Below are 25,812 nucleotides of genomic sequence, written 5' to 3' on the forward strand. Positions count from 1 at the left end.
TTTTCACCTGTTTCAAGTAAATTTTCACTTGAAATAAGTAGAAAAATCGGCCAGTGGAACAAGAATTTTTTGCTTGTAATAAGATAAATCTTGTCCCACTGGCAGATTTTTCTACTTATTTCAAGTGAAAATCTACTTGAAACAGGTGAAAATTGTCAAATAAGTTATTTTTCTGGTGATGACTCTAAATGTTGAAATAGCAGTAAAACCACATTAATTGATGAAATGACATAAGGGATGGAAAGGAGGGATGGCAGTTTTACAGGGGGATGATTTGGACTGTACTTATTTCAGGGGGGACAAGACTCATCACTGGAAAAAACAACAATTTTCACCTGTTTCAAGTAGATTTTCACTTGAAATAAGTAGAAAAATCTGTCAGTGCAACAAGATTTTTTTGCTTGTAATGAGAAGATAAATCTTACGACGGAGTATTAGGGCCAAACTAAGACAAAAAAAAAAAATTGGAAATTACGAGAATAAAGTCATAATAGAATAAAGTCGTAATATTATGAGAATAAAGTTGCAATATTACAAGAATAAAGTGTTAATTTATGAGAACTCTAACAGGAAGAGTGTGTTAAAATGTTGAATATTGAGAATCTTGTGACGTTATATTTATATATTTATAATATATTTGATATTACAACTTTATTCTCGTAATATTACTTTATTCTCAAAATATTACGACTTTATTCTCGCAACATTATGACTTTATTCTCGTAATTTTACGACTTTATTCTCATATTATGACTTTATTTTCGTAATTTCCTTTTTTTTTTTTCTTTGTTTGGCCCTAATACTCTCATAAAATCTTGTCCCAGTGGCAGATTTTTCTACTTATTTCAATTGAAAATTTACTTGAAACAGGTGAAAATGGTCAAATAAGTTATTTTTCTGGTGTTATTTTTCTGGTGATGACTCTAAATGTTGAAATAGCAGTAAAACCACATTCGTTGATGAAATGACATAAGGGATGGAAAGGGGGGATGGCAGTTTTACAGGGGGATGATTTGGACCGTTTTTATTTCAGGGGGGGATGCCATCCCCCTCATCCCCCCTCATCCCCTCATCCCCCCTCATCCCCCTCATCCCCTCATCCCCTCATCCCCCTCATCCCCCTCATCCCCCTCATCCCCCCTCATCCCCCTCATCCCCCCCATCCCCCCTCATCCCCCTCATCCCCTCATCCCCTCATCCCCCTCATCCCCCTCATCCCCTCATCCCCTCATCCCCTCATCCCCTCATCCCCCCCCATCCCCTCATCCCCCCTCATCCCCCCTCATCCCCTCATCCCCCTCATCCCCCCTCATCCCCTCATCCCCCTCACCCCCTCATCCCCCTCACCCCCTCATCCCCCTCACCCCCTCATCCCCCTCACCCCCTCATCCCCCCTCATCCCCTCATCCCCCTCACCCCCTCATCCCCCTCACCCCCTCATCCCCTCATCCCCCCTCATCCCCCCTCATCCCCTCATCCCCTCATCCCCCTCATCCCCCTCTTCCCCCTCAACTCCAGTCCTGGCTGCAGCTCAGTCTCAACTCTCAACAGGGCCTTTGGCAGACGGCGTTCCTGGTGCCAGTTGGGCTCCTCGCTTGATTAGCTATTAGCTGCAGCAGAGCTGCGGCTGATGGGAAAAGAGAAAGAGAGAAGGGAGAGCTTGTCAGGACTGTTTTTTAGAAATACGGGGCTGCAGGGATTGAGGGATTAGCTGACACTGGTCCCTGATGCCACAAGAGGCGAGTGTGATGATATGCCTGCTGCTTTCTCTGCCTCTGTGTGTGTTTGTGTGTGTGTTTCACTTCTCTCAAGCCTCTGTAGGCTGCCAGGTTAGTTTTTCATATTTACCGTGACAGCCTCTTAATCGTCAGGACCACACTTGACAGCACATGTCAGCACGTAGCGCTGCGCGGGTACGGATGTACATCAAGGTCACCCCGCCAGCCGCGCCGGAGACGCCTCTCATCACCGGGGATCTAAACCGCTTCACAATGCCCTACTTGAAAGCAGCACAGATTCTCCTCTTCCTCCTCCTGCTCCAGCAGCAGCTCCCCAAACACCACTTGGAAAAGTTTCTCTGCTAGTCTTACTGGTCCCCGAGGGGCTACGAGGCCCACAAGAGGTTTTACATTCTTTAAAACCATTAGTAAATAGTTGTTGGTGTTTTTTTTATGCAGAGGAACTCAGAATAACCTGGATGTTTATCTAGAGAGAGAAACGCTGTTTTGTAGCATGACAGTTTGTTGCACTTCACGTTTTCTATAAATGGCCCTCAGGAAGGTTACGGAAAATCCAATAACAATACACTGCAAAAACTCAAAATCTTACCAGGAATATTTGTCTTATTTCTAGTTAAAATGTCTAATTTTTTGTCAAAAAATCTTATTTTTAGTCAAAAAATCTTATTTTTAGTCAAAAAATCTCATTACACTTAAAACAAGACTCATTACCAGAAAAATAACTTATTTGACAATTTTCACCTGTTTCAAGTAAATTTTAACTTGAAATAATTAGAAAAATCTGCCAGTGGAACAAGATTTATCTTCTCATTACAAGCAAAAAAATCTTGTTCCACTGGCAGATTTTTCTACTTATTTTAAGTGAAAATTTACTTGAAACAGGTGAAAATTGTTGTTTTTTTCCAGTGATGAGTCTTGTTTTAACTAAAATTGACTAAAAATTTGACATTTTAACTAGAAATAAGACAAATATTCTTGTTAAGATTTTGAGTTTTTGCAGTGTATCATACCAAAGCGAACGTTCGTCCATTGGCAGATTTTTCTACAAAAAAATCTTAACAAGAATATTTGTCTTATTTCTAGTTAAAATGTGTAATTTTTTCATCAAAAAAATCTCATTACACTTAAAACAAGACTCATCACTGGAAAAAACAACAATTTGCACCTGTTTCAAGTAGATTTTCACTTAAAATAAGTAGAAAAATCTGCCAGTGGAACAAGATTTTTTTGCTTGTAATGAGAAGATAAATCTTGTGAAAGTGAAAATTTACTTGAAACCAGGGGAAAATTGTCAAATAAGTTATTTCTCTGGTAATGACTCTTGTTTTAAGTGTAATGAGAGTTTTTGACTAGAAATGAGACATTTTAACTTGAAATAAGACAAATATTCTTGGTAAGATTTTGAGTTTTTGCAGTGTATTTCTGTGCTGCTGACTAATCAAACCTTTTTTTTAATCAAGCACGTATTTTTCACAGAAGATTTTATCTTCATTTTTATAGATTTTTACAGTTATGCTGAATAATAAATCAGAGCCTCAGCGTTGAGCGGTTTACTGTGTACGGTCAGAATCTGCAGCACCAGTTCCATGCACCATTAGGGAATAGAAATGTCTCTCCCTGGCTTTACCTGTGCGTTTCCTGCTGTGATAAGTGAAAGAAAAGGCTGAACTATAAAAGAGCTGTTGCCAGGGATCCTGTCGGGGCTCTGAACCAAAGAGCAGCTGAAGAGCGGAGGGAGTTGGGCAGTGAATGGTTCCACCAAAGGAAGCAGGGGTGGCTTTTCCCTGCTTTTGTTTTCATGCTTAAAGGAGACCTATTATGGCATCTAATACCTATCTAAAACAGGCCTTGAATGTCTTAAAAACAAGCTTTTGATTGCTTTTGCTAAATAAATTAGAAATTCAGCCTCTAAACCAGGGGGTTGGCAACCCAAAATGTTGAAAGAGCCATATTTTGCAATTGCCCCTCGGGGATAAATAAAGTTTTTCTGAATCGGAATCGGAATATTTGACAAAAAACACAAAAAACAAATATGTCTGGAGCCGCAAAAGTCTTGTATAAGCCTTAGAATGAAGACAACACATGCCGCATATATCTATATTAGTTATAACTGTGGGAAGATTTTTTTTTTTCATTATGCACTTCGAGAAAAAAGTGGAAATGTTGAGAAAAAAGTGGAAATGTCGAGAAAAAAGTGGAAATGTTGATTAAAAAAGTCGAAATTTAGAGAAAAAAAGTCGAAATATTGGGAAAAAAAGTGGAAATGTCGAGAAAAAAGTCGAAATGTTGAGAGAAAAAAGTGGAAATGTTGAGAAAAAAAGTCGAAATGTCGAGAAAAAAATCAAAATGTCAAGAAAAGTCAAATTTTCGAGGAAAGTCGAAATGATGAGAAGAGGAAAAAAAAGAAAAAAGAAGAAAAAAGGTCAAACATTTTTGAAAAAGCTCCAGGAGCCACTAGAGCGGCGCTAAAGAGCCACATGCGGCTCTGGAGCCGCGGGTTGCCGACCCCTGGTTTAAACCATGTCTTTATCATCTCAGTCTCTAACCTCATTATCTATGCAGGATTCTAATGGGCGGGGCTATGATAATGAGGCTCTGTGCTGATTGGCTGCCTGAATGAGGCGATACACCGCTACGAAAAAATGGTGGAAGCTCCGGCCGGTGGAGTTAGTTGTGGGTGTGGTTTCACGCATCGGAGGACAACCGATGTAAATCACATTTTCGTTACGTAACGACAGGAGCAGAATCTTATTGGCTCGTAGATCCACATCACACTGGACGATCATCCGGGCGGCTGTACAGACTCTGCAGAATCTGGTTGTTTCCTCCTACTCTGAGTTGGCAGGCTGAGGGGAGACCACTTTATAGATGTTAAAGCAAGAAAAAATCATAATAGGTCCCCTTTAACTCTTGTGCTGTCTTTGGGTCAAAATGACCCAATTCTTCTATCCTTCTTTCCTCCTGCCATTCTCTCTCCTTCCTTCTTCCTTTCCTCTTTTCCTCCTTTTTACCCTCCTTTACTCCTTTTTCTTCCTACCTCCCTTTCGTCATTTTTTCCTTATTACCTTCTTTGCTTTTCCTTCCTTCTTTTCTTATTTTCTCCATTCCTTCCTTCTTCCCTCCCTTCTTTCTTTCCTTTTCTCCCTTCCTTCCATCTTTTCACCCTTCCTTACTCCCTTTCCTACTTCCTTCCTTCTTTCCTTCCTTCCATATTTCCTCCCTTCCTTACTCCCTTTCCTACTTCCTTACTTCCTTCCTTCTTTCCTTCTTTTCTCCTTTCTTTCTTACTTCCTTCTTTCATTCCTTCCATCTTTTCTCCCTTCCTTACTCCCTTTCCTACTTCCTTCCTTCTTTCCTTCTTTTCTCCTTTCTTCCTTCCTTCCTTCTTTCCTTCTCTTCTCCTTTCTTCCTTCCTTCCTTCTTTCCTTCTCTTCTCCTTTATTCCTTACTTCCTTCTTTCCTTCATTCCTCCCTTCCTCCTCCCTTGACCCAAACACAGCACGAGGGTTAAAGTGTCAGCATCAAACCAGGATGTTTGCGTCATTGATATTTAAATGAAACTCCTGTGCAGTCAAACGTGTGTCACACACGACACACATTACAATCAGGAACCGTTGAGCAATAGTTTTTACCTGATGAAACAACTCGTTAGCTCACGACATTAGAAACCTGAGCTCACAACAGCACACACCAGAATGTGGGGAAAAGCAGCTTCTGCTGTATTTATCTGGGACAGACACGTGCTGCTGATCTATCTTTAGGCTCATGTGACTCATGCGCTGAACTTGATCCAGGTTGGTAAAACATCCTTCCACGGATAGGAAGTAGCATGAAAGCAGCTGCTGCTCGTCCTGATTGGTTCCACACACACTCGGCTGCACGGCTGTTTCTGTGTTTTAAGTGGCTAGAATAAAGATCTGTTCCCTATATGGAAATAAAAAGTCGAGTAAACCATATACAGTAACTATCACTAAACTGTTTATATTGTTTTTATAAATACTTCCAGTACTGGAGTTGAGGGAGGATGAGGGAGGACGGCATCCCCCCCTGAAATAAAAACGGTCCAAATCATCCCCCCTGTAAAACTGCCATCCCTCCTTTCCATCCCTTATGTCATTTCATCAATGAATGTGGTTTTACTGCTATTTCAACATTTAGAGTCATCACCAGAAAAATAACACCAGAAAAATAACTTATTTGACAATTTTCACCTGTTTCAAGTCAATTTTCACTTGAAATAAGTAGGAAAATCTGCCAGTGGGACAAGATTTTACGACGGAGTATTAGGGCCAAACAAAGAAAAAAAAAAGAAGGAAATTACGAAAATAAAGTCATAATAATATGAGAATAAAGTCGTAAAATTACGAGAATAAAGTCATAATATTTTGAGAATAAAGTAATATTACGAGAATAAAGTCGTAATATTAAATATATTATAAATATATAAATATAACGTCACAAGATGCTCAATATTCAACATTTTAACACACTCTTCCTGTTAGAGTTCTCATAAATTACCACTTTATTCTCGTAATATGACGACCCTATTCTCGTAATATTACGACTTTATTCTCATAATATTACGACTTTATTCTCATAAATTAACACTTTATTCTTGTAATATTACGACTTTATTCTCATAAATTACGACTTTATTCTCGTAATTTCCAATTTTTTTTTTTTGTCTTAGGCCCTAATACGTCGTAAGATTTATCTTCTCATTACAAGCAAAAAAATCTTGTTCCACTGGCAGATTCTTCTACTTATTTCAAGTGAAAATCTACTTGAAACAGGTGAAAATTGTTGTTTTTTCCCATGATGAGTCTTGTTTTAAGTGTAATGAGATTTTTTTACTAAAATGAGACATTTTAACTAGAAATAAGACAAATATTCTTGTTAAGATTGTGAGTTTTTGCAGTGATCCATGTTACGTATCCTGTGAAGGACAGAGTCATATTGATAAGTTCAGAAAAGTGTTTTTTATTGTTGTGTTTTGATGTATTTGATGTAAGCCCAGTGGATATTTAAAGCTTACAGAAGGCTGCATTTAACTGCTGCTATGTCATTCCTGCAGTATTTCTGCAGGTGTTTTGGTCACTGCTATTATTTGTAATATATTATATTATTTGTAATCAGCACAAATTATCTGTCCCCATATGATAAAATCCACCATCCCCCCTGATTTATTTTTTACAACTCGAGTACTGAATACTTCCCAATGTCGTATCAGTGATATTTATGAGCTGCTTGGACACCATGGACGTGTGTTTATTGAGACTTTTACCAACACTATCTGTCTGAAAACATAAGCTCTGGTGGATATTGGGAAATATTGAGCCATTCTGTAAGAAACAAGAACCGTCTACACTGCAAAAACTCAAAATCTTACCAGGAATATTTGTTTCTAGTTAAAATGTCTCATTTTTAGTCAAAAAAAGTCTCATTACACTTAAAACAAGAGTCATTACCAGAAAAATTACTTGTTATTTGACAATTTTCATCTGTTTCAAGTAAATTTTCACTTGAAATAAGTAGAAAAATCTGCCAGTGGAACAAGATTTATCTTCTCATTACAAGCAAAAAAATCTTGTTCCACTGGCAGATTTTTCTACTTATTTCAAGTGAAAATCTACTTGAAACAGGTGAAAATGTTAGTTTTTTCCAGTGGTGAGTCTTGTTTTAAGTGTAATGAGATTTTTTTGACTAAAAATTTGACATTTTAAATATTCTGGTTAAGATTTTGAGTTTTTGCAGTGTATCACACCAAAGCGAACGTTGGTTTAATATTTGATTTAAGAGGACAGAAATAAAGCATTTCTTCTCGTTTCTTGTCGTGCAGCTAACGGCTGGCTGCAGAGGGTGGTGATCCTTCCGGGTGAGGCCCACGTGATCGAGGAGATCCAGCTGTTCGAGACGCCTCAGCCCGTGGACAGTCTGACCATCTCCCACTCAAAGGTAAGAAAACAGATGAAAACAGATGAAAACAGATGAAAACAGATGAAAACAGACGTCTCTCAGAGGTCACGGGGTCGGGAGGTTTATGTTTTCAGCTTTAGAAGGAAGTCCCTTTCCAGCTGCTAGAGCTAGACCCGGGGTCGGCAACCCGCGGCTCTAGAGCCCTGCTGACTCCCTTTTTTTTCCTTTTTTTCTTCTTTTGTTCTTTTTTTTTCTCTCTTTTTTCTTTATTTCTCTTTTTTTCCTTTTTTCTCTTTTTTTCTTCTTTTTTTCCTCTTTTTTCTTTTCTTTTATTTTTTTTCCTTTTTTTATTTTTTCTTCTTTTTTTTCCTATTTTTCTCTTTTTTTCTTCCTTTCCTTTTTAATCTTGCCATTTCGACTTTTTTCTCGCCATTTCGACTTTTTTCTTGAAATTTTGACTTTTTTTTCGACATTTTGAGAAAGTGCAGCTCTTTAGCGCCGCCCTGGTGGCTCCCTTTTTTTCCTTTCAACTTATTTTTTTTCTTTTTTTTCCTTTTTTTCTTCTTTTCTTTTCTTTTTTTCCTTTTTTTCTTTTTTCTTCTTTTTTTTCCTTTTTTTCTCTTTTTTTCTTCCTTTTTCCTTTCCTTTTTAATCTCGACATTTCGACTTTTTTCTTGAAATTTTGACGTTTTTCTCGACATTTCGACTTTTTTTCTCTTTTTTCTCTCTTTTTTCTCTCTTTTTTCTTTTTTCTCTTTTTTTCTTCTTTTTTCCTCTTTTTTTCTTTTTTTTCCTTTTTTCTCTTAAATTTCTTCTTTTCTTCCTCTTTTTTTCTTTTCTTTTTCTTTCTTTTCCTTTTTTTCTTTTTTTTCCTTTTTTTCTCTTTTTTTCTTCCTTTTTCCTTTCCTTTTTAATCTCGACATTTTGACTTTTTTCTCGCCATTTTGACTTTTTTCTCGACATTTCGACTTTTTTCTTGAAATTTTTACTTTTTTCTCGACATTTCGACTTTTTTCTCGACATTTCGACTTTTTTCTCGAAGTGCATAATGAAAAAAATAATCTTCCCCCAGTTCTAACTAATATATAGACATACAGCATGTTCATTCTAAGGCTTATACAAGACATTTCATTTTTTGCGGCTCCAGACATGTTTGTTTTTTTGTGTTTTTGGTCCAATATGGCTCTTTCAACATTTTGAGTTGCCGACCCCTGAGCTAGACCAAAGCAGCTGCTTAAACCAGTGCATTTCTGTCCTAAAAGACATCAACCTAGTCCTTAATAAAGTCTGGCTAACTACAAAAGAGCGACTACTTCCTCCAGATACTCAGGGCTTTCAGCTCTCCAAAACTAAAGCATGTGCATAGTCTCCTCAGGGGATGGGAATGGTCTTAAATATCTCTTGAGGGAGCTATACATAGTTCATTGGCTGTTTTGGTAATCTCCTTCCCTGCCAGAGCATCTGGCTTGTCGCTGTGCGTCATCTGATCGTATTCCTCAGCAGTGGTCTCAATATCCTTTTTGCCCAAAACTTGCAATCACAGGTCCATTGACAGCAGAGAGCTTTCAGCATCCATTTCTTCCGGTGCCATCGAACCGACGCTTGTATCAGCAATACCATTTTTCGGAACAAATGTCGCCTCATAAATCCAAATTCCTCCTCATAATCACCGTAATTACACGCCCTCTCCACAGCAGGGAATTGAAACTCATCGCTGTTGGCTTTTCCCCGTCTTTCCACCCTGGCGACTAAGCCTGTGTGTTACTGTGTCCCCATGTCCGGACGGCGGTCTGTTCGCCAATCGATGCACTTTTGACGGGGCTTTCTCCGCGCTAAAGCCCGCCGCTTATCTCATTAATGCGGGCTTAGCCACCACCGAGCATATTTACAGTTTTTGCAAAAAGGGGCACAAACCAGATTGTGTTGGAGGAGGGTCGTGGGGTGTGTGTTATTGTAATTGAGAGTGATTATCCCTTTATCTCCCCCCCAACCCATAACTCAATCACTCTAATGCTCTCTCTGTTTATCTTTCCTATTCTTTCTCATCTCTCTGGTTTCTCTTCTGTCTTCTGGTGTCTCTGTTCTGTCGTCTCCTCATCCCGTCTCTCTCTGCAGAAGTACTTGTACATCGGCTCTCGTTCCGAGGTTCTCCAGCTGCCCTTGTCCAACTGCAGCCGCTATCAGTCCCAGCCAGATTGTCTGCTGGCCAGGGACCCCTACTGCGCCTGGGACAGCGAGGGCCGGGCCTGCGTCCGCATCGACCTCCACCGAGGGTGAGACGAGAACCGGCTCATTCTATGTTTAACAAGAAATGGCACAGTTCTTGTTAGTGAGATGCAAACTCTGTACAAGCCTCTGGAATATTTCAATCTGATTTAAAGTTTGGGCTGAATTGACTTCTTGCAACATCAGAGCAGACATTGACTACGTTTCCATGCATCAATAACCCTTTTAAAACCCGAATATTGGCAATAACCCGAATTTGCACGGCCATGTAAACTAGGCCTGTGTTGAAAAAAACGATTTCCCAATTCTAAATCGATTCTCATATTAATTCCTAAAAATCGATTCATATGTCTAAGGATCCATTTTTTTTTTCTTTTATTTATTTATTTATTTTTTTTTTCATCATTACATTACAACTTTTGGTTATTTTTTTGTTTTTTCCCCAAAAAAGGAATGTTTTGTTGGACACGAGAATAACTGGTGCCATGTTTTTGCCTTTAAATATGTTTAAAGGTATGAAAACATTAAAGTGTTAGGTTATAATTGCATAAATTGTCTATATTTTATTACTTTATATACTGTATTGGGGTTACATTTGCAAAAAATGCTAAAAACCAAATGCTCAAAAATTAAAAACCAAAATAGACAGAAAATGGAACAAATAAAAACGGAATGTGGGAAAAAATGAAACCGATTTCATCGTCTCTGTTTCCTCCCTGGATGTGTTTGGTAATTCTGACCCACGATGTTTCTGAAAGCAGTTCTATCAGCATTCTGGGAGCTGATTGGTCCTTACAGCATCATTAGCTGCAATACTTGCTGTTGAATCTCAATATAATACTAGTATTAATATGTTGCAGAACTACAGTCATGTAATTCATGCAACAGCTGAAAAAACTGTTTTATTAACAGTTACCCAAATCAATATCGGATCAAATCGAATCGGATCGTGATAATCGATTCTGAATCTTAAGAATCGGAATCGAATCGATTCTTGATGTTTGAATCGATCCCCAGCCCTGACATAAACACCAATAACCCCTTTGAAAACCCGAATTTGCTCATATTCTGGTTTTTAAAAACCCGAATATGACCCCTGGGTTACTCCTTTTAAAACCTGAATATTCTGTCATGTAAACGCCAAACGGAATATCCCCATCAAACGGAACAGGAATTTGTTTTCTGCACATACTCTGTTCACAAGGAATCCTGGTCTTTTGAGTCCAGGAAGTTCTTATAAACACGGAGAAACAAGACCAGGAGGAGACTAATCACTTCATAAATGTAATGAAGGATATGAACATTTCTGCATTTGTAGACAGTAGAAAGTACCGGGATAGAAGATTTTTTTTGGATTTGGATACGGGAAGAAGAAGCGGAAATGACGGTAGTTGCGTCATGATGTTTCCCGCGCGTCGCTGGTTTGATCCAGATATCCCAAATGATTAATCACCATGTAAACGGATATTCCGAATGTTTCAGTAACCGGAATATTAGCAATAACCCGAATTTTGACTGCGTGTAAACGTAGTCTTTTACCGTAACTATTTTGTGCTGAGAATTCTATATGTATTTATATATATATATTTTTTTTTGTTAGTTAGTTAATATTTTTTTCGGTCAATCAACAAACAAACAAAAATCAACAAACAAGATAACACAGGTTTTCCCTGGTCAACTTTGTGATTATTTGACCGAAAAGGTCTGGGCTTGAAGCATAAAGCTTATCTTGCCCACCTTTTAACTGAATAGAATATACAAAAAGAACAAATGAAGTATCATAAGTCTACACAAAAAAATAAAAGTAATAATAATAATAATAATAATAATGATGATGATGATGATGATGATGATGATGATAATAATAATAATAGTAATAATAATAAAAATATTAGCAATAATATGAAAATAATAATAATTTCTGAAAACAGAAAGTGAAAAGATGCTAAGGAAACCGACAAAACCAATTTAAGTTGTCATTTTATCTCATGCATGTGTGCATTCTTCTTTGTTTGCTTATTGTGTTTCTATATATGTGTCCATTACCTTTGTTTTGAATAATATTTGGTGTACTTGATGTTGTGCACTCCCCGTACTCCAAGCTGCTCCACCGTGTTGCGTCCAGTATTATCGCAGTGGGGAAATGTCTCGCAGTTCTATCTTCACACAAATCTAAATCTTCTCTGCGGTCTATCGTCTTTGCTCCAGGTCCACCGCCACCCTCTCGCAGGACCTCATGCTGGAGAGGTTTAGTCGGGGACTAGGGAAGTTTGATAAGCATCTGTCCATCCCCAGCCCTGGTGAGTACGAGCTCACTCCTCACTCCTCACGACTGAACCCTCTGTGGGGACGAGACCGCCAATGTAGACGGATCAAATACATTCACTTAACCCTGGTACTGTCTGAGGGTGGAGGGATGAAGGAAAGGAATGAAGGAAAGGAGAAAAGATGGAAGGAAGGGAGAAGGAAGGAAGGAAGGAAGGAAGGAAGGAAGGAAGGAAGGAAGGAAGGAAGGAAGGAAGGAAGGAAGGAAGGAAGGAAGGAAGGAGGAAAGGGAGTAAGGAAGGGAGAAAAGATGGAAGGGAGGGAGGAAGGAAGGAAGGAAGGAAGGAAGGAAGGAAGGAAGGAAGGAAGGAAGGAAGGAAGGAAGGGAGTATGGAAGGAAGGAAAGAAGGGAGAAAAGAAGGAAGGAAGGAAGGAAGGAAGGAAGGAAAGAAGGAAGGAAGTAGGAAAGGGAGTAAGGAAGGGAGAAAAGATGGAAGGGAGAGAGAAAGGAAGGAAGGAAGGAAGGAAGGAAGGAAGGAAGGAAGGAAGGAAGGAAGGAAGGAAGGAAGGAAGGAAGGAAGGAAGGAAGGAAGGAAGTAGGAAAGGGAGTAAGGAAGGGAGGAAAGAAGGGATAAAAGATGGAAGGAAGGGAGAGGAGAAAAGAAGGAAGGAAGTAGGAAAGGGAGTAAGGAAGGGAGAAAAGATGGAAGGAAGGAAAGAAAGAAGGAAGTAAGGAAGAAAGGAGAAAAGAATGAAAGAAGGAAGAAAGTAGGAAAGGGAGTAAGGAAGGGAGAAAAGATGGAAGGAAGGAAGGAAGGAAGGAAGGAAGGAAGGAAGGGAGGGAGAAAAGATGGAAGGGAGAAAAGATGGAAGGGAGGGAGAAAGAAGGAAGGAAGGAAGGAAGGAAGGAAGGAAGGAAGGAAGGAAGGAAGGAAGGAAGGAAGGAAGGAAGGAAGGAAGGAAGGAAGGAAGGAAGGAAGGAAGGAAGGAAGGAAGGAAGGAAGGAAGGAAGGAAAAGCAAAGAATAATAAAGGAACGAATGAGGAAAGGGAGGTAGGAAGAAAAAGGAGTAAAGTAGGGTAGAAAAGAGGAAAAGAAGAAGGAAGGAGAGAGCATGGCAGGAGGAAAGAAGGACAGAAGAATTGGGTAATTTCGACCCAAAGACAGCACAAGGGTTAAGAGCATGAGTTGTCAAATATGAATTCATGTCTCTAAACTTCCACTTCTCTCTTCTCTTATCTACATTTTCCTCCAACCCTCCCGTTCCTCTTGCAGAGCACTCTCGTCTCAGAAACGTCACGGTGGTCGTGGGCTCGGACATGGTGCTCCCGTGCCAACTGGTGTCCAACTTGGCCCAGCCTTGCTGGGTCGTCAACGACCGCGAGCTCCAACTGGGCGACCCGGAGGCCGGGGGGCCGCGCTTTGACCGAGCTCTCAAAGCTCTGGTCATCCCCGAGGCGGGCCAGATGCAAGCCGGCCGCTACGTCTGCTACTCCGAGGAGCAGGGCGTCAAGTTCCAGACGGAGCGCTACCAGGTGGCCGTGGTGGCCAGCGCTCCCGTGTTCATGGAGGCCCGGGCTCCGGACAGCAGCATGGGACTCTTCTGGGTGCTGGTCATCACCCTGGGGGCGGCGTGTCTCCTGCTCCTCGTGGCGGCGTGTTACCTGCGGCGGAGGCTGAAGCTCGCCCTGGGAAAAGGCGCCGACATGAAGCCATTGGAAAGCACCTTGGTGTACCCGATCACCCTTCCCAAGGAGCCGCCCACTTTTGTCCCCAGCAAGATGCCCACGGACGAGGATCGGTTCTGGGAGACGGGCGCCAACTACTACTACTCGGACGGCTCGCTGAAGATCGTTCCCGGCCACGCCCTGGGGCCCACCAGTGTCAGCAGCACGGCGTCGCCTAGCGCCATTCCCGGCCAGCCCATCCACTCCCCCAGCCGGCTCAGCCTCACCAACATCCGAGGCTCCGGTAGCAACGGCTACATCCGCCTCAGCCTGAGCACAGCAGGGGAGGAGAGGGCTAGCGGGGCTGGGGCCGGGGGCGGCGGGCTGGGGGGCCTGGGCATGGCCGGGAACGACTACTCCAGCCCCTTCAAGGAGGAGCTGAGACGCACTTTGCAGCAGAGGAGCGTCCTGCCCGACGCCAACCCCGAGGAGTCGTCCGTCTAAGGGCCTGTCCTCCAATCTCCATTCTCACGAGTTGGAAAAAAACAAAACAACCAACCAACTACCTCCCTCCTTTTGAGGATTTGCCTGCTCTCTCGCGCTCTCTCTTTTGCTTCGAAAGCCCATGCTCTCTCTCTCTATCACACTCCGCCAATGCCTGTTTGGCTCACTGTAGACATTTACAGCGTAGAGCATGTTCAACACACACATTCATACACTGTGTTTCGCCAACATGCACTTCTTTAACAACTGCGTTTTCGGGCGACACGCAGTTAAGACTTTCTCTGCTTCAACTGTGCGACTGCCTCTTGTGTAAATTTTGTATTTAAAAAAGGATGGACGCAAAAAAGGAAGAGACGACCTCAAGCATGGCAATCCAGTAAAAAACCGTTATTGTTCTCCGGAGGGCACATTTCTTTTGTGTCGCGTTAGCCCCCCCCCCAAACCATCGCCGGTTAACGACAAGGACAAATGGAATATTGAACCAATTGTGTGTTTGTGTTCCTTCGAGACTTTTACATCTTACTGCACTTAAAAAGTGGAAGCTTGTCTTCCTTTTTTTGTGAGCCAGGAGTGAGAGAGCGGTATAAAAAGACTAATTAATCTCCAAGCTAGATGACAATCACGTCTCCGTGGCAGGAGCTCTGTGTGGGACAGAAAAGAAAGGAGAGGAGAGACACAAAAAAAAGGAAGTGAAATAGAAAAGGAGTGAACTGGAGTGAAAGACACAAGGGGGATTTTTAAATGAAGGAAAATCTCTCAAGACTTTTTTTGCTCAATTTGTATTCCCCTTCCCCCGCCCCCGTTGACCCCACCGTTGACCCCTCCAACTTTGATTTTGTTGTGCTGGTTAGTTTCAATTAAGACATTTCGCATAGTGCTTTTTCCGAGTCTTATGAATGACAATATTGTTAGCAAGCGGCTAACGGCTCAGCTCTGTGAACGACAACGCTAGTGCAACCTGCTTAACAGAACATTACTCCACTTTGCTCAGTCCTGTGACCTTCAAGTCCAATATCCAACAAGTGCACTCACTCCACAGATCATTTATTATCGTCACAGCGTGTAACTGTGCTTTAGACCCTTTTGGACACTATTTGCTTACATTGACATCTATTTGCATTCAGCTCAATAGCAGCAGAAACAATAATTGCACAGTTGATTCTAAATTGAAGTTGACGTGAAGATGTTAGGCACGGAGAATGTAGTTGAACCCTTTGCTGCGACGGCTGCAGATGTCTTAATAAGTGCTTTATATCCTTATATGTGTTCAGTGAAGGTGGTAACTTGCACTGCCAAGAAGGAAACTACCACTCCAACACACACACACACACACACCTTCACAGTATTGTCGGCCCCAGCCTTCCTGGACTACAGAGCGATTGTGAACCCTGGAGAAACCCCTCCCTGTTACCGACGCCCAGAGACCGACCCGGGGCTACTGTGGATTTATACAGCGGAAGAGCACTGTAAAACACACCGACAGAAAAAGAACAGTGTTGAAAGAAGAATGGACTGATTGCTGCCTCGCTGACAAATGACTTGCTCCAGGCGCAAAAGCAGCTGTGAAACAGTGCAAGGTATTTATTTCTTTATTTATTTATTCATGGATATACATGTACAGTATATTTAGGGCCCGGGCACTGACAGTGCTAAGGCCCTATTGTATCTGTAGGAAATGTTATTCTTCTTTCTTCTGACGAAATGAGGGCTTTTTTTCCCCCTAAACGTGCCCCAAAAGTCACCAAATTTTGCACCAAGCCAGGCCTGGTGATAAATGTGATATTTAATGGTTTGCATTAATGGGCGTGGCCTAATGGCTCAATTTTTTCATTATGCACTTCAAGAAAAAAGTTGAAATGTTGAGAAAAAAGTCAAAATTTTAAGAAAAAAGTCTAAATGTCGAGAAAAAAGTCGAGGTTAATGTTGAAGTACAATTTCGAGAAAAAAGTCAAAATGTCGAAAAAAAGTTGAAATGTTGAGAAAAAAGGCGAAATTTCGACTTTATTCACAAAAATTCGACTTTTTTCTCAAAATTGTATTTCAACAATCTCAACACTCACTTTTTTTTTCTCTTGCCTGGCCCTAATACTCTTCGGTATTTTTTCCCCCCTAAACGTGCCCCAAAAGTCACCAAATTTTGCACCAAGCCAGGCCTGGTGATAAATTAGATATTTAATGGTTTGCATTAATGGGCGTGGCCTAACGGCTCAACAGCGCCCCCTAGAAAACTTTGTGCCTCAAGCCCCACGATACGGTTTGACGTACATGCACGAAAATCGGTACACACCTGTATCATGGCACAACTTAAAGAAAAGTCTCTTGGCGCCATGACCGAAACCGAACAGGAAGTCGGCCATTTTGAATTAATCGTGTAATTTTGGTGCAATTTATGCCATTTCTTTGGCCGCTTCTTCGCCCGAACCGTAACGTGCACCCAGGTGTGTTATACATCAAAATGTGCGTCCCCATCCTGCGACAACGCGCATTACTTTTCTCTTTCAAAAGCGTTACCGTGGCGACGCTAGACACCAAAAAGTGCGCCCCCCCTTCATCTGATTGGTCCATATTTGATACTTCCTATTTTCTGCCATAACTTTTGAATGGTTTGACGTAAAGAGTCATGGTGGTGTCATCGGACTCAGTTTTGAGTCCTTAAACATAATTGGTGCAAATTGCACGCGCGAGGGCCCGTTCATCGCTGCTTGCAGCTTTTATTATATATTTCTTTTACTTCCAACCTTGAACTTTTCCTTTCTTGTAGTGCTAATCAGTGTGCTAAAGCGTGAGAAATTATTTATCTTGGCTTGTCAGCTCTCCTTTTGGCCGGAACATCTCTCAATAGGAATAACTAAACTTTTTTTGCTCATTTTTTATTGCATTTGATTTTGGTCGGGAAAACGGCTGGAAAAATATGAACCATTATCACGTAGAGCTGGGTATTGATTCAAATGTCAAGAATTGATTCGATTCCGATTCTTAAGATTCAGAATCGATTATCACCATTTTATTCGATTCGATATTGATTTGGGTTAGTGTTGCCTGGATTATATGACTGTAAAACTACTATTGAAATAATAAATTCACAATAATTATTGTGAAATACACAATAATTATTGTGAAATAACCAAGAAATAAATAACTCAAAATAGGCATTTCAATATCCATTTAAAGTGCAAAAAAAGAAAGAAATTGCAACAGTTCAAGCATTAAACAAATTATTTTAGCTTGTCTGATTTATTCTGTCACCAGACACAGCTGGACATGAAGCACCGGCATTTTTCAGGTATTTCATGACAAACTGTGTCCGATAACAGAGAAACCAAACAAGCTCTAGTAAATATAGATAATATGAACTTCATTGAACTAATATAACATTTAGAAATTTAAGCTGAAATGTCCAGCATTTTCTCTAAAGAAAAGTTCATTTAGTTCAGGAGTTTTCAAAACTACTGGGATTAAAGTTCACCAGGCAAAAATGTAATGATGAAGAAAAAAAAAAAAAAAAAATGTAATAAAAAAAAATAAATCGATCTTTAGACATACAAATCGATTTTTAGGAATTAATATGAGAATAGATTTAGAATCAGAAAATCGTTTTTTTCAACACAGGCCCATTATCACGTCTGTCACAGAATAATTCGACTACCAGAAAACACCTGAAAGCATCCGACCATGTCCGTGCATTACGGTGTACCCTTCAATAGGCATTACATTTGACTGCTGTAAACTGCTTTTAACTTAACAAAACAGTGACATTTTTCGACCTACTTGTGATGGAATGATATCCACAAGCGTTTTTGTAACATCTGGACGGATTTTACAGTTTCCCATTTGCAACTTCTCTGCAGATTGCCTGAAGGCACGAGCCTCTTTTATTGCCCTTCTCTCTTCAGGGAAGTAAACAGAAATGTAAACCACTTTCTTCTGCATCCATTGGCACCTCCTCCTGGAAATCAATGTAAAATCTAGATGACACCAGAATAATTATTTGTATCAAAGAGGAAAATGGGATACCTATCCAGGCTCGTGCCGCACTGGTTTTCCTCTAACAAGCGGCCTTGGACATCCCAAAGAGAACACGTCACATGAGTGGTGTTCATCTATACTGTTAGTAAATACCAGGGGGCGGCAACCCAAAATGTTGAAAGAGACATATTGGACCAGAAACACAAAAAACAAATATGTCTGGAGCCGCAAAAAATGAAAAGTCTTGTATCAGCCTTAGAATGAAGGAAACACATGCTGCATGTTTCTATATTAGTTAGAACTGGGGGAAGATTTTTTTTTTTCATTATGCACTTCGAGAAAAAAGTCGAAATGTTGAGAAAAAAGTCGAAACTTCAAGATTAATGTTGAAGTACAATCTTGATAAAAAAAGTCGAAATGTCGAGATTAATCTTGAAGTACAATCTTGAGAAAAAAGTAAAAATTTCTAGAAAAAAGTCGAAATGTCGAGATTAATGTTGAAGTACAATCTTGATATAAAAGTCGAAATGTCGAGAAAAAAGTCAAAATTTCGAGAAAAAAGTAAAAATTTCGAGAAAAAAGTAAAAATTTCTAGAAAAAGGTCGAAATGTCGAGATTAATGTTGAAGTACAATCTTGATAAAAAAGTCAAAATTTCGAGAAAAAAGTCAAAATTTCGAGAAAAAAGTCGAAATGTCGAGATTAATGTTGATAAAAAATCTTGGTAATCTTGGTAATCTTGATAAAAAAGATTACCATTGATAAAAAAAGTCGAAATGTCGAGAAAAAAGTCAAATTTTAAGAAAAAAGTCAAAATTTCGAGAAAAAAGTCGAAATGTCGAGAAAAAAGTCGAAATGTTGAGAAAAAAGTCAAAATTTCAAGAACAAAAATCAAAATGTCGAGATTAAAAAGGAAAGGAAAAAGGAAGAAAAAAAGGAAAAAAAGGAAAAAAAAGGTCAGACGTTTTTGAAAATCTCCAGGGAGCCACTAGGGCGGCGCTAAAGAACCGACCCCTGATCAATACTGTTAGTATATAATTATATTTGTTAAAATGTAGTATGCAATCTACAGACAATTACACAATCTAAACAATGTGCGGTATTTATAAATACTTGGATATTCTATTGTCATTGCCACTATTGCAATCATGATCAACGACCTTTACAAGAACAGTCCCATCAGCTGGAGTTATTGATGCTCAGCCAAAGTTCACAATTATGAGGGCGTGAATGTAAACGCAGGTTACGTTACTGTAACATCGTCACTGAGAGCTCATTTAAAATAGGACAACAGCAGAAATTTACCACGGCCGTATACGCAAATTCTTGTTGAAGATTTCAATTCCTTTCTATTTGCCGAGTCTCCCTTTAAAGAGAGATGTCCTTGTCCTCCTCCCTCGATCAAAGCCTTAAGGGACAGGTGCTTCAGAAAAGCTGCTTTGCTGCAGCAAGAGATAGGAAAAGGAGCTGCACGCAGCCTGAATCTGGCAGCTGGAGGATTTTATTAAAAAGAGAAAAGAGATTCTGCTCCGACAAACATCACAATACGTTGACCCGAGGAAGACCTTTGTCTGGCTGGAACCGCTTTTTAATAAAAAAAATGTTCTGGCTTGTTTTTTTTCCTGGAAGATTCCTGCCAATTTCCAACTCAGACCTGACAGGTGTAACAATAATACCCGAGTGCAGCTGCTGCAAGTCCTCGTCTACGCCGGGATTTTACAGGTTTTGCACCAAGTATATGGGCTCAAATTAAAGCCATAAATATTTTGTATCTGTAAATAAACTTTGTACTTGTAGAAATATTTTGTGCGTGTGCAAAAAATATTTGTACTTGCAAAAAATATTTGTACTTGTAGAAATATTTTGTGCAACAAGGTAGTGCAGAAAAACAATATATATCCCCCCTCACAAAGAAAAAGAAAAATAGAGAAACATATTTTCTCATCAACAAAGCATATTTTACATAAACATATTTAAAATTTTCAAGTAACAAAATAACATATTTGAACCATTTTTCAGATTTTTTTCAGTTCTTTTATTGTCTGAAAAATGGTTCAAATGTTATTTTATTGTCTGAAAAATGGTTAAAATATGTTATTTTGTTATTTGAAAAATTTAAAATTTGTTTTGTTGATGAGAAAAAATGTTTCTCTATTTTTCTTATTTTTGTGAGGGGGATATATATTGTTTTTCGGCGCTACCTTGTTCTCTATAGCTGATAAAACATGAATTACTCCTATGTGGGATCAATAAAGTTCTTATTTTTGCCATCTGAGAAAATTAAATATATTATATTTGGTGCCTAACTGTTTCCCAAGTATATTAGTGCGTGTGTGAATGAATAAATGAGACGTAAAACGTAAATTTCTTTGTAGAAAGGCGCTTTATGAAAATAAGTCCATTTACTTATATTAGTTTGCAGCGCAGTCTTGAACATCCAATATGGCGGCAACGTCAATAGGCGATGCAATGTGCTGATTGGCTCTCCAGAAACACTTTGAGTTTGAAACCCGTGCCAAAGATCACTGATTGGCTCTTATTATTGGCACGTCAAAACTCTGCCATAATTCGCCATAATTCGTAGTTGTAAAGAAAGTTTGTAGCTTTTGTAAAAAAAAGTTTGTAGCTTTGTATATCCAATGTTGCACACAGACGAATTAATTCCACAGCTACAAAAATGTTTTACACATGCACGAAATATTTCTGGTATTCGGTATTTTCGGGTGTGTTTCTGGTTTTTTCAGGGTTTTTTTCGGGTGTGTTCCGGGTTTTTTTGGTGTTTTTTCGGGTTCATTTTTGGGTGTGTTTCGGGTTTTTTCGGGTTTATTGTCGGGTTTTTTCGGGTTTATTTTCGGGTTTTTTCAGGTTTATTGTCGGGTTTTTTCGCGTTTATTTTCGGGTTTTTTCAGGTTTATTGTCGGGTTTTTTCGGGTTTATTTTCTGGTTTTTTCAGGTTTATTGTCGGGTTTTTTCGGGTTTATTTTCGGGTTTTTTCAGGTTTATTGTCGGGTTTTTTCGGGTTTATTGTTGGGTTTTTTCGGGTTTATTTTAGGGTGTGTTTCTGGATTTTTTGGGGGGTTTTTCAGGTTTATTTTCGGGGTGTGTTTCAGGTTTTTTTGGGTTTATTTTCGGGTTTTTTCGGGTTTATTTTCGGGTTTGTTTCGGGTTTCTTCGGGTTTATTTTCGGGTGTGTTTCGGGTTTTTTCGGGTTTATTTCCTGTTTTTTCGGGTTTATTTTCGGGTTTATTTTCGGGTGTGTTTCGGGTTTTTTCGGGTTTATTGTCGGGTGTGTTTCGTGTTTTTTGGGGTTTTTTTGGGGTTTATTGTCGGGTTTTTTTGGGTTTATTTTCGGGTTTACAAGTACAAATATTTTTTGCACACGCACAAAATAGTACAAAGTAAAGTACAAAGTTTATTTACAGATACAAAATATTCATGGCTTTAATTTGAGCCCATACAAGTACAGGCCAAAGTAATTTGTAAAATCCCCCCCAACAGGTTAATGTGTCCTGTGTTGTGTGTTGTATAATGGTGTAAAGATAATCCCCGTTTTACTAACTTCACATACCTGTCCTCTTTCAGTGGTTTGTCCATCAGAGGCGGCTTTTGTATTTTCACGGACGTGTTGGTGGAGACCGGAGTGGACGCAGCATGTGGAGGAAAAGGACCTTGTTTTGTTCCTCACTGACAGAGATGTAAAATATGAACCAATCCCGAGGCCGAGGACGTCGTCAGCCGTCTGTGCTCCATCTTCTTGTTGCATGACGCTCTCTGGAAGTTGGACTGCACATCTTTGATATGACCATCCTTGTACAAGTGCATCGTTTTGATTGATCGTTTCTGGACTTTTTCAGACACCGATGTTGATAAAACTCTAATGCTGTTTGAAAAAAGAGAAAAAAAAGGAAGAAATGTGTCTAGTTTTATTGCTCGAGAGTTGTACGGGACTATTTTTGCTGCATCTCAGTGTGTTTACTTTCTCTGTGCCTCTTCACCTTTTGGAAAAGCCAAAGTAGACTGCAGTTGCTTTTTGTTCCTGTTGAAAATCTTAAATTAATTTTACTTTATTCCAGATCAACTATTTAAGTCTCGGCAAATCCGTCCACTTTGCTACGCTGAGCTGGTGCCAGAAACCTCCCAGCGTATTTTATCTGCATCTAAACTTCCCCTCAAGCAAAAGGCTAAAGACACGCTTGAAAGTGACGGAGCTCCTGTTTGCTTCCTGTTTATGTGTCAATGATCTGCTGGACTGATTGATTTATGAACAGCTGAATGATGGAACTCTCTTCAGCCCCTTGAAACCAAATCATAGCTGCTTTTTTTTTCTTTTTTCAAGCTGATCAGTGATTAAAGGAGCCGTATGTAAGAGCAATAATAAAACGAATCATAAAATGACCCCGATATGTCAACAGACATTTAAAAATCATGTTCATTTCAAATACTTATGTCACTGACAACCACTCAAGCCAGGATATTCCAGTTTAAAAAGAGGAGTTGCAGCCCTCAACTGATGTTTATGTTGTCATTTTTTGTTTTGGCCTGAAGCTCCACCCTCCACCTATCTCCCAATCACCAAGTCAGTATTGTTTCGGCATCCGGGTTGCCAGCTCGGCTCTAATTATCGCAGCAGCCACTACGAACCGGGGTGTCGCGGCACCCTGGGGTGTCGTCAAAAAATTACCTATCTGACATTTCATATATAAATACCGTATTTTCGCGACCATACGGGCGCCGTGTGGAAAGGCGCACCCTCAGTTTTGTGTCATTTCTGTATTTAAAATACACACACGGCGCACCAAACCTAAAGGCGCCGTCTACACACACACGCACGCGCCGCAGAACACACACACAAGCACACGAGTGTGCGTATTTAAAAATAGAGCGGGAGAAAAACTTTGTTTGATTGTAGGCTACTTTATTTCAGTTTTTACATTAATCAAAGTCTCATCCTCTGTTTCTGCGTTAAAGAGCTCCGCTAAATCAGCTGTGCCAGTCCCAATTTCCTCGCTGTCAGAGTCTCTTTCCATGCCGTGCGGCGCCTCGGACTTGCCGGCTTTTGCAAAAGCTCGCAAAATAGTCCCAGCAGACACGTTAGCCCACGCATCAACAATATATCTGCAAACTGTGGCATAACTTGCCCGGCGCTGCTTTCCACTCTTGGTGAAACTGTGTTCTCCCTCAGTCATCCATCTCTCCCACGCCGCTGCAGCCTTAAGGCTGATTTATGGTTCAGCGTTAACCAACGCAGAGCCTACGCCGTAGGGCAGGGGTAGGCAATTCCGGTCCTCGAGGGCCGGTGTCCTGCATGTCTTAGATGTTTCCCTGCTTCAGCACACCGTGATACAAGTGACTGTGTCATCAACAGAATTGTGCAGCCCTGGATGACAAGCTGATGACGATGATTAATTAGAATCAGGTGTGTTAAAGCAGGGAAACATCTAAAACATGCAGGACACCGGCCCTCGAGGACCGGAATTGCCTACCCCTGCCGTAGGGTACGCGGCGACGTAATTACATTTTTGCAGTACATTATTACTTCGCAAAAGATCTTTCATAAAGCATTAAATACAGAAGATAAACTTACTGTGTAGGACTCGTCGCTTGCCATGTTAGCCTACGTTCCTGGGAGTGTTACTCCACCTATAAAGTGCAGCCGTTTCCTCACCTGATCCTCAGCTCAGCCATAAATTTGTGCGCCCGTCTGTGCGCGTGTGTGTGCGGGGGGGGCATTATTGAGTTTTATGTTTTATGTAAAGCGCTTTGCGTTGCATTTTTTATTTTGTAAGAAAAGCGCTTAACAAATAAAGTTTGATTTGACTGGTAATTTTTTGCAAGCTGCTACAGCGTTGTCTGCTTTTGACGAGGTGGGGGGCGGCGCGCTGCGCTCTTTAGGCTGATTTATGGTTCCGCGTTACACCAACGCAGAGCCTACGCCGTAGGGTACGCGACGACGCGCACGTACGGTGCGCTTCACTGCGTAATTAAATTTTGCAGTACATTATTACTTCGCAAAAGATCTTTCATAAAGCATTAAATACAGAAAATAAACTTACTGTGTAGGACCCGTCGCTTGCCATGTTAGCCTACGTTCCTGCTGCATTCTGCAGCCGACCTGGAAACCTCTGGTCGGGGAGGAGGAGGGGGAGGAGGGGGAGGGTACACGCCGCTCAACAATATTTTGAAAGTGACTGCAGTTCCAGTTTTGGACATTTCTTACACACGGCTCCTTTAAATGTTCCCTCTCTAGTCCTTTTTGTTCCCCAAAGCATCGGTTCACATTGGTACTTGGTTTTATCTCCTGAGTTTTCAAATGTTTTAATAGTTCTCCCTTTTACAATCAGTCTTGTTGCCATGTTGCAAGAACTAATAAGAAAAAAGGCTTACAGGTCTCAAGCTTGGTTTAAAAGTGCATGTTTTAATGTTTTTTATGTGCATTTCTTCTGTTTTTGCACATTTGATTCCTAAGAATATTTTCTTTCACACGAGGCTTAAAGTTCTGCTGTTTTTCTCGCATTATTGTTTCTATTATTGTGATTCTATTTTGCCCCATTTTTGCCCATCTATTATTGGTCTGTGGTTGTTTTTAAAATATATTAAGTAACTTATTTCATTTGTACAAACATGTTGATATTTATTATCACTGTACATATGTCCTTATTTTTTATATGTGTATATATACACAAATAAAAATTGAGATGTATTTCATTTGTTTGTGTATGTTTCTCAAAGGTGGAGTTACACGTAGTAACAAAAAATATTAATCCATAAAGAAGATTTGAAAAAAAGCTTTAGAAAAGAGCATCTTGACTGAAAATGTCGTCATCAATTTATTAGAAAAATGTAAGTTTAATTAGTCTGTGTGCACAGTTTGAAAACAAGACAATTAGGAGTGAAAGATCAACTGGAAAACACGGCTGAAATGAATCTATATATATATAAATGACTCCTCCGCCCACACATGCAAACTTTTTCAAACTGAGGCTGAAACAACAACAAGTAATTATAGAGACTTTTAGGAAAATAAAATAGTTAACTCTTGTACTGTGTTTGGGTCAAAATGACAGAATTATCCTGTTCCTTCTTTCCTCCTGCTCTCTCCTTCCTTCTCCCTTCCTCTTTTCTCCCTTCCTTCCTTCTTTCCTTCCTTCTTTCTTTTCTCCCTTCTTTCCTTCATTCCTTCCTTCCTTCTTTCCTCCCTTCTTTCCTTCCTTCTTTCCTTCCTTCCTTCTTTCCTCCCTTCTTTCCTTCCTTCCTTCTTTGCTTCTTTTTTCCCTCCCTTCCATCTTTCCTCCCTTCTTTCCCTCCTTCCTTCTTTTCTTTCCTCCCTTCCCTCTTTTCTTCCTTCCTTCCTTCTTTCCTCCCTTCTTTCCTTCCTCCTTCCTTCCTTCCTTCTTTACTCCCTTCTTTCCTTCCTTCCTTCTTTCCTCCCTTCTTTCCTTCCTTCTTTCCTTCCTTCCTTCTTTCCTTCCTTCTTTCTTTTCTCCCTTCTTTCCTTCATTCCTTCCTTCCTTCTTTCCTCCCTTCTTTCCT

The 25,812-nt window shown here is 40.1% G+C and overlaps 1 protein-coding gene across 1 annotated transcript in view; it reads left to right on the forward strand.

The window, feature by feature from the left end:
* Window positions 1-22,468, forward strand: part of sema4c (sema domain, immunoglobulin domain (Ig), transmembrane domain (TM) and short cytoplasmic domain, (semaphorin) 4C) — a 68,828-nt gene extending 46,360 nt beyond the window's left edge. Inside the window, exons 10-14 of the mRNA XM_061730349.1 lie at window positions 7,579-7,694; window positions 9,771-9,928; window positions 12,090-12,181; window positions 13,422-15,894; window positions 21,865-22,468. Of these exons, the coding sequence (XP_061586333.1) occupies window positions 7,579-7,694; window positions 9,771-9,928; window positions 12,090-12,181; window positions 13,422-14,317 (1,262 nt within the window). The 3' untranslated portion in view covers window positions 14,318-15,894; window positions 21,865-22,468. The remainder of the gene's footprint in view (window positions 1-7,578; window positions 7,695-9,770; window positions 9,929-12,089; window positions 12,182-13,421; window positions 15,895-21,864) is intronic.
* Window positions 22,469-25,812: the final 3,344 nt, after the last annotated feature.

This window comes from Cololabis saira, chromosome 9 (genome assembly GCF_033807715.1).
Source record: "Cololabis saira isolate AMF1-May2022 chromosome 9, fColSai1.1, whole genome shotgun sequence".
NCBI classification, from domain to species: Eukaryota; Metazoa; Chordata; class Actinopteri; order Beloniformes; family Belonidae; genus Cololabis; species Cololabis saira.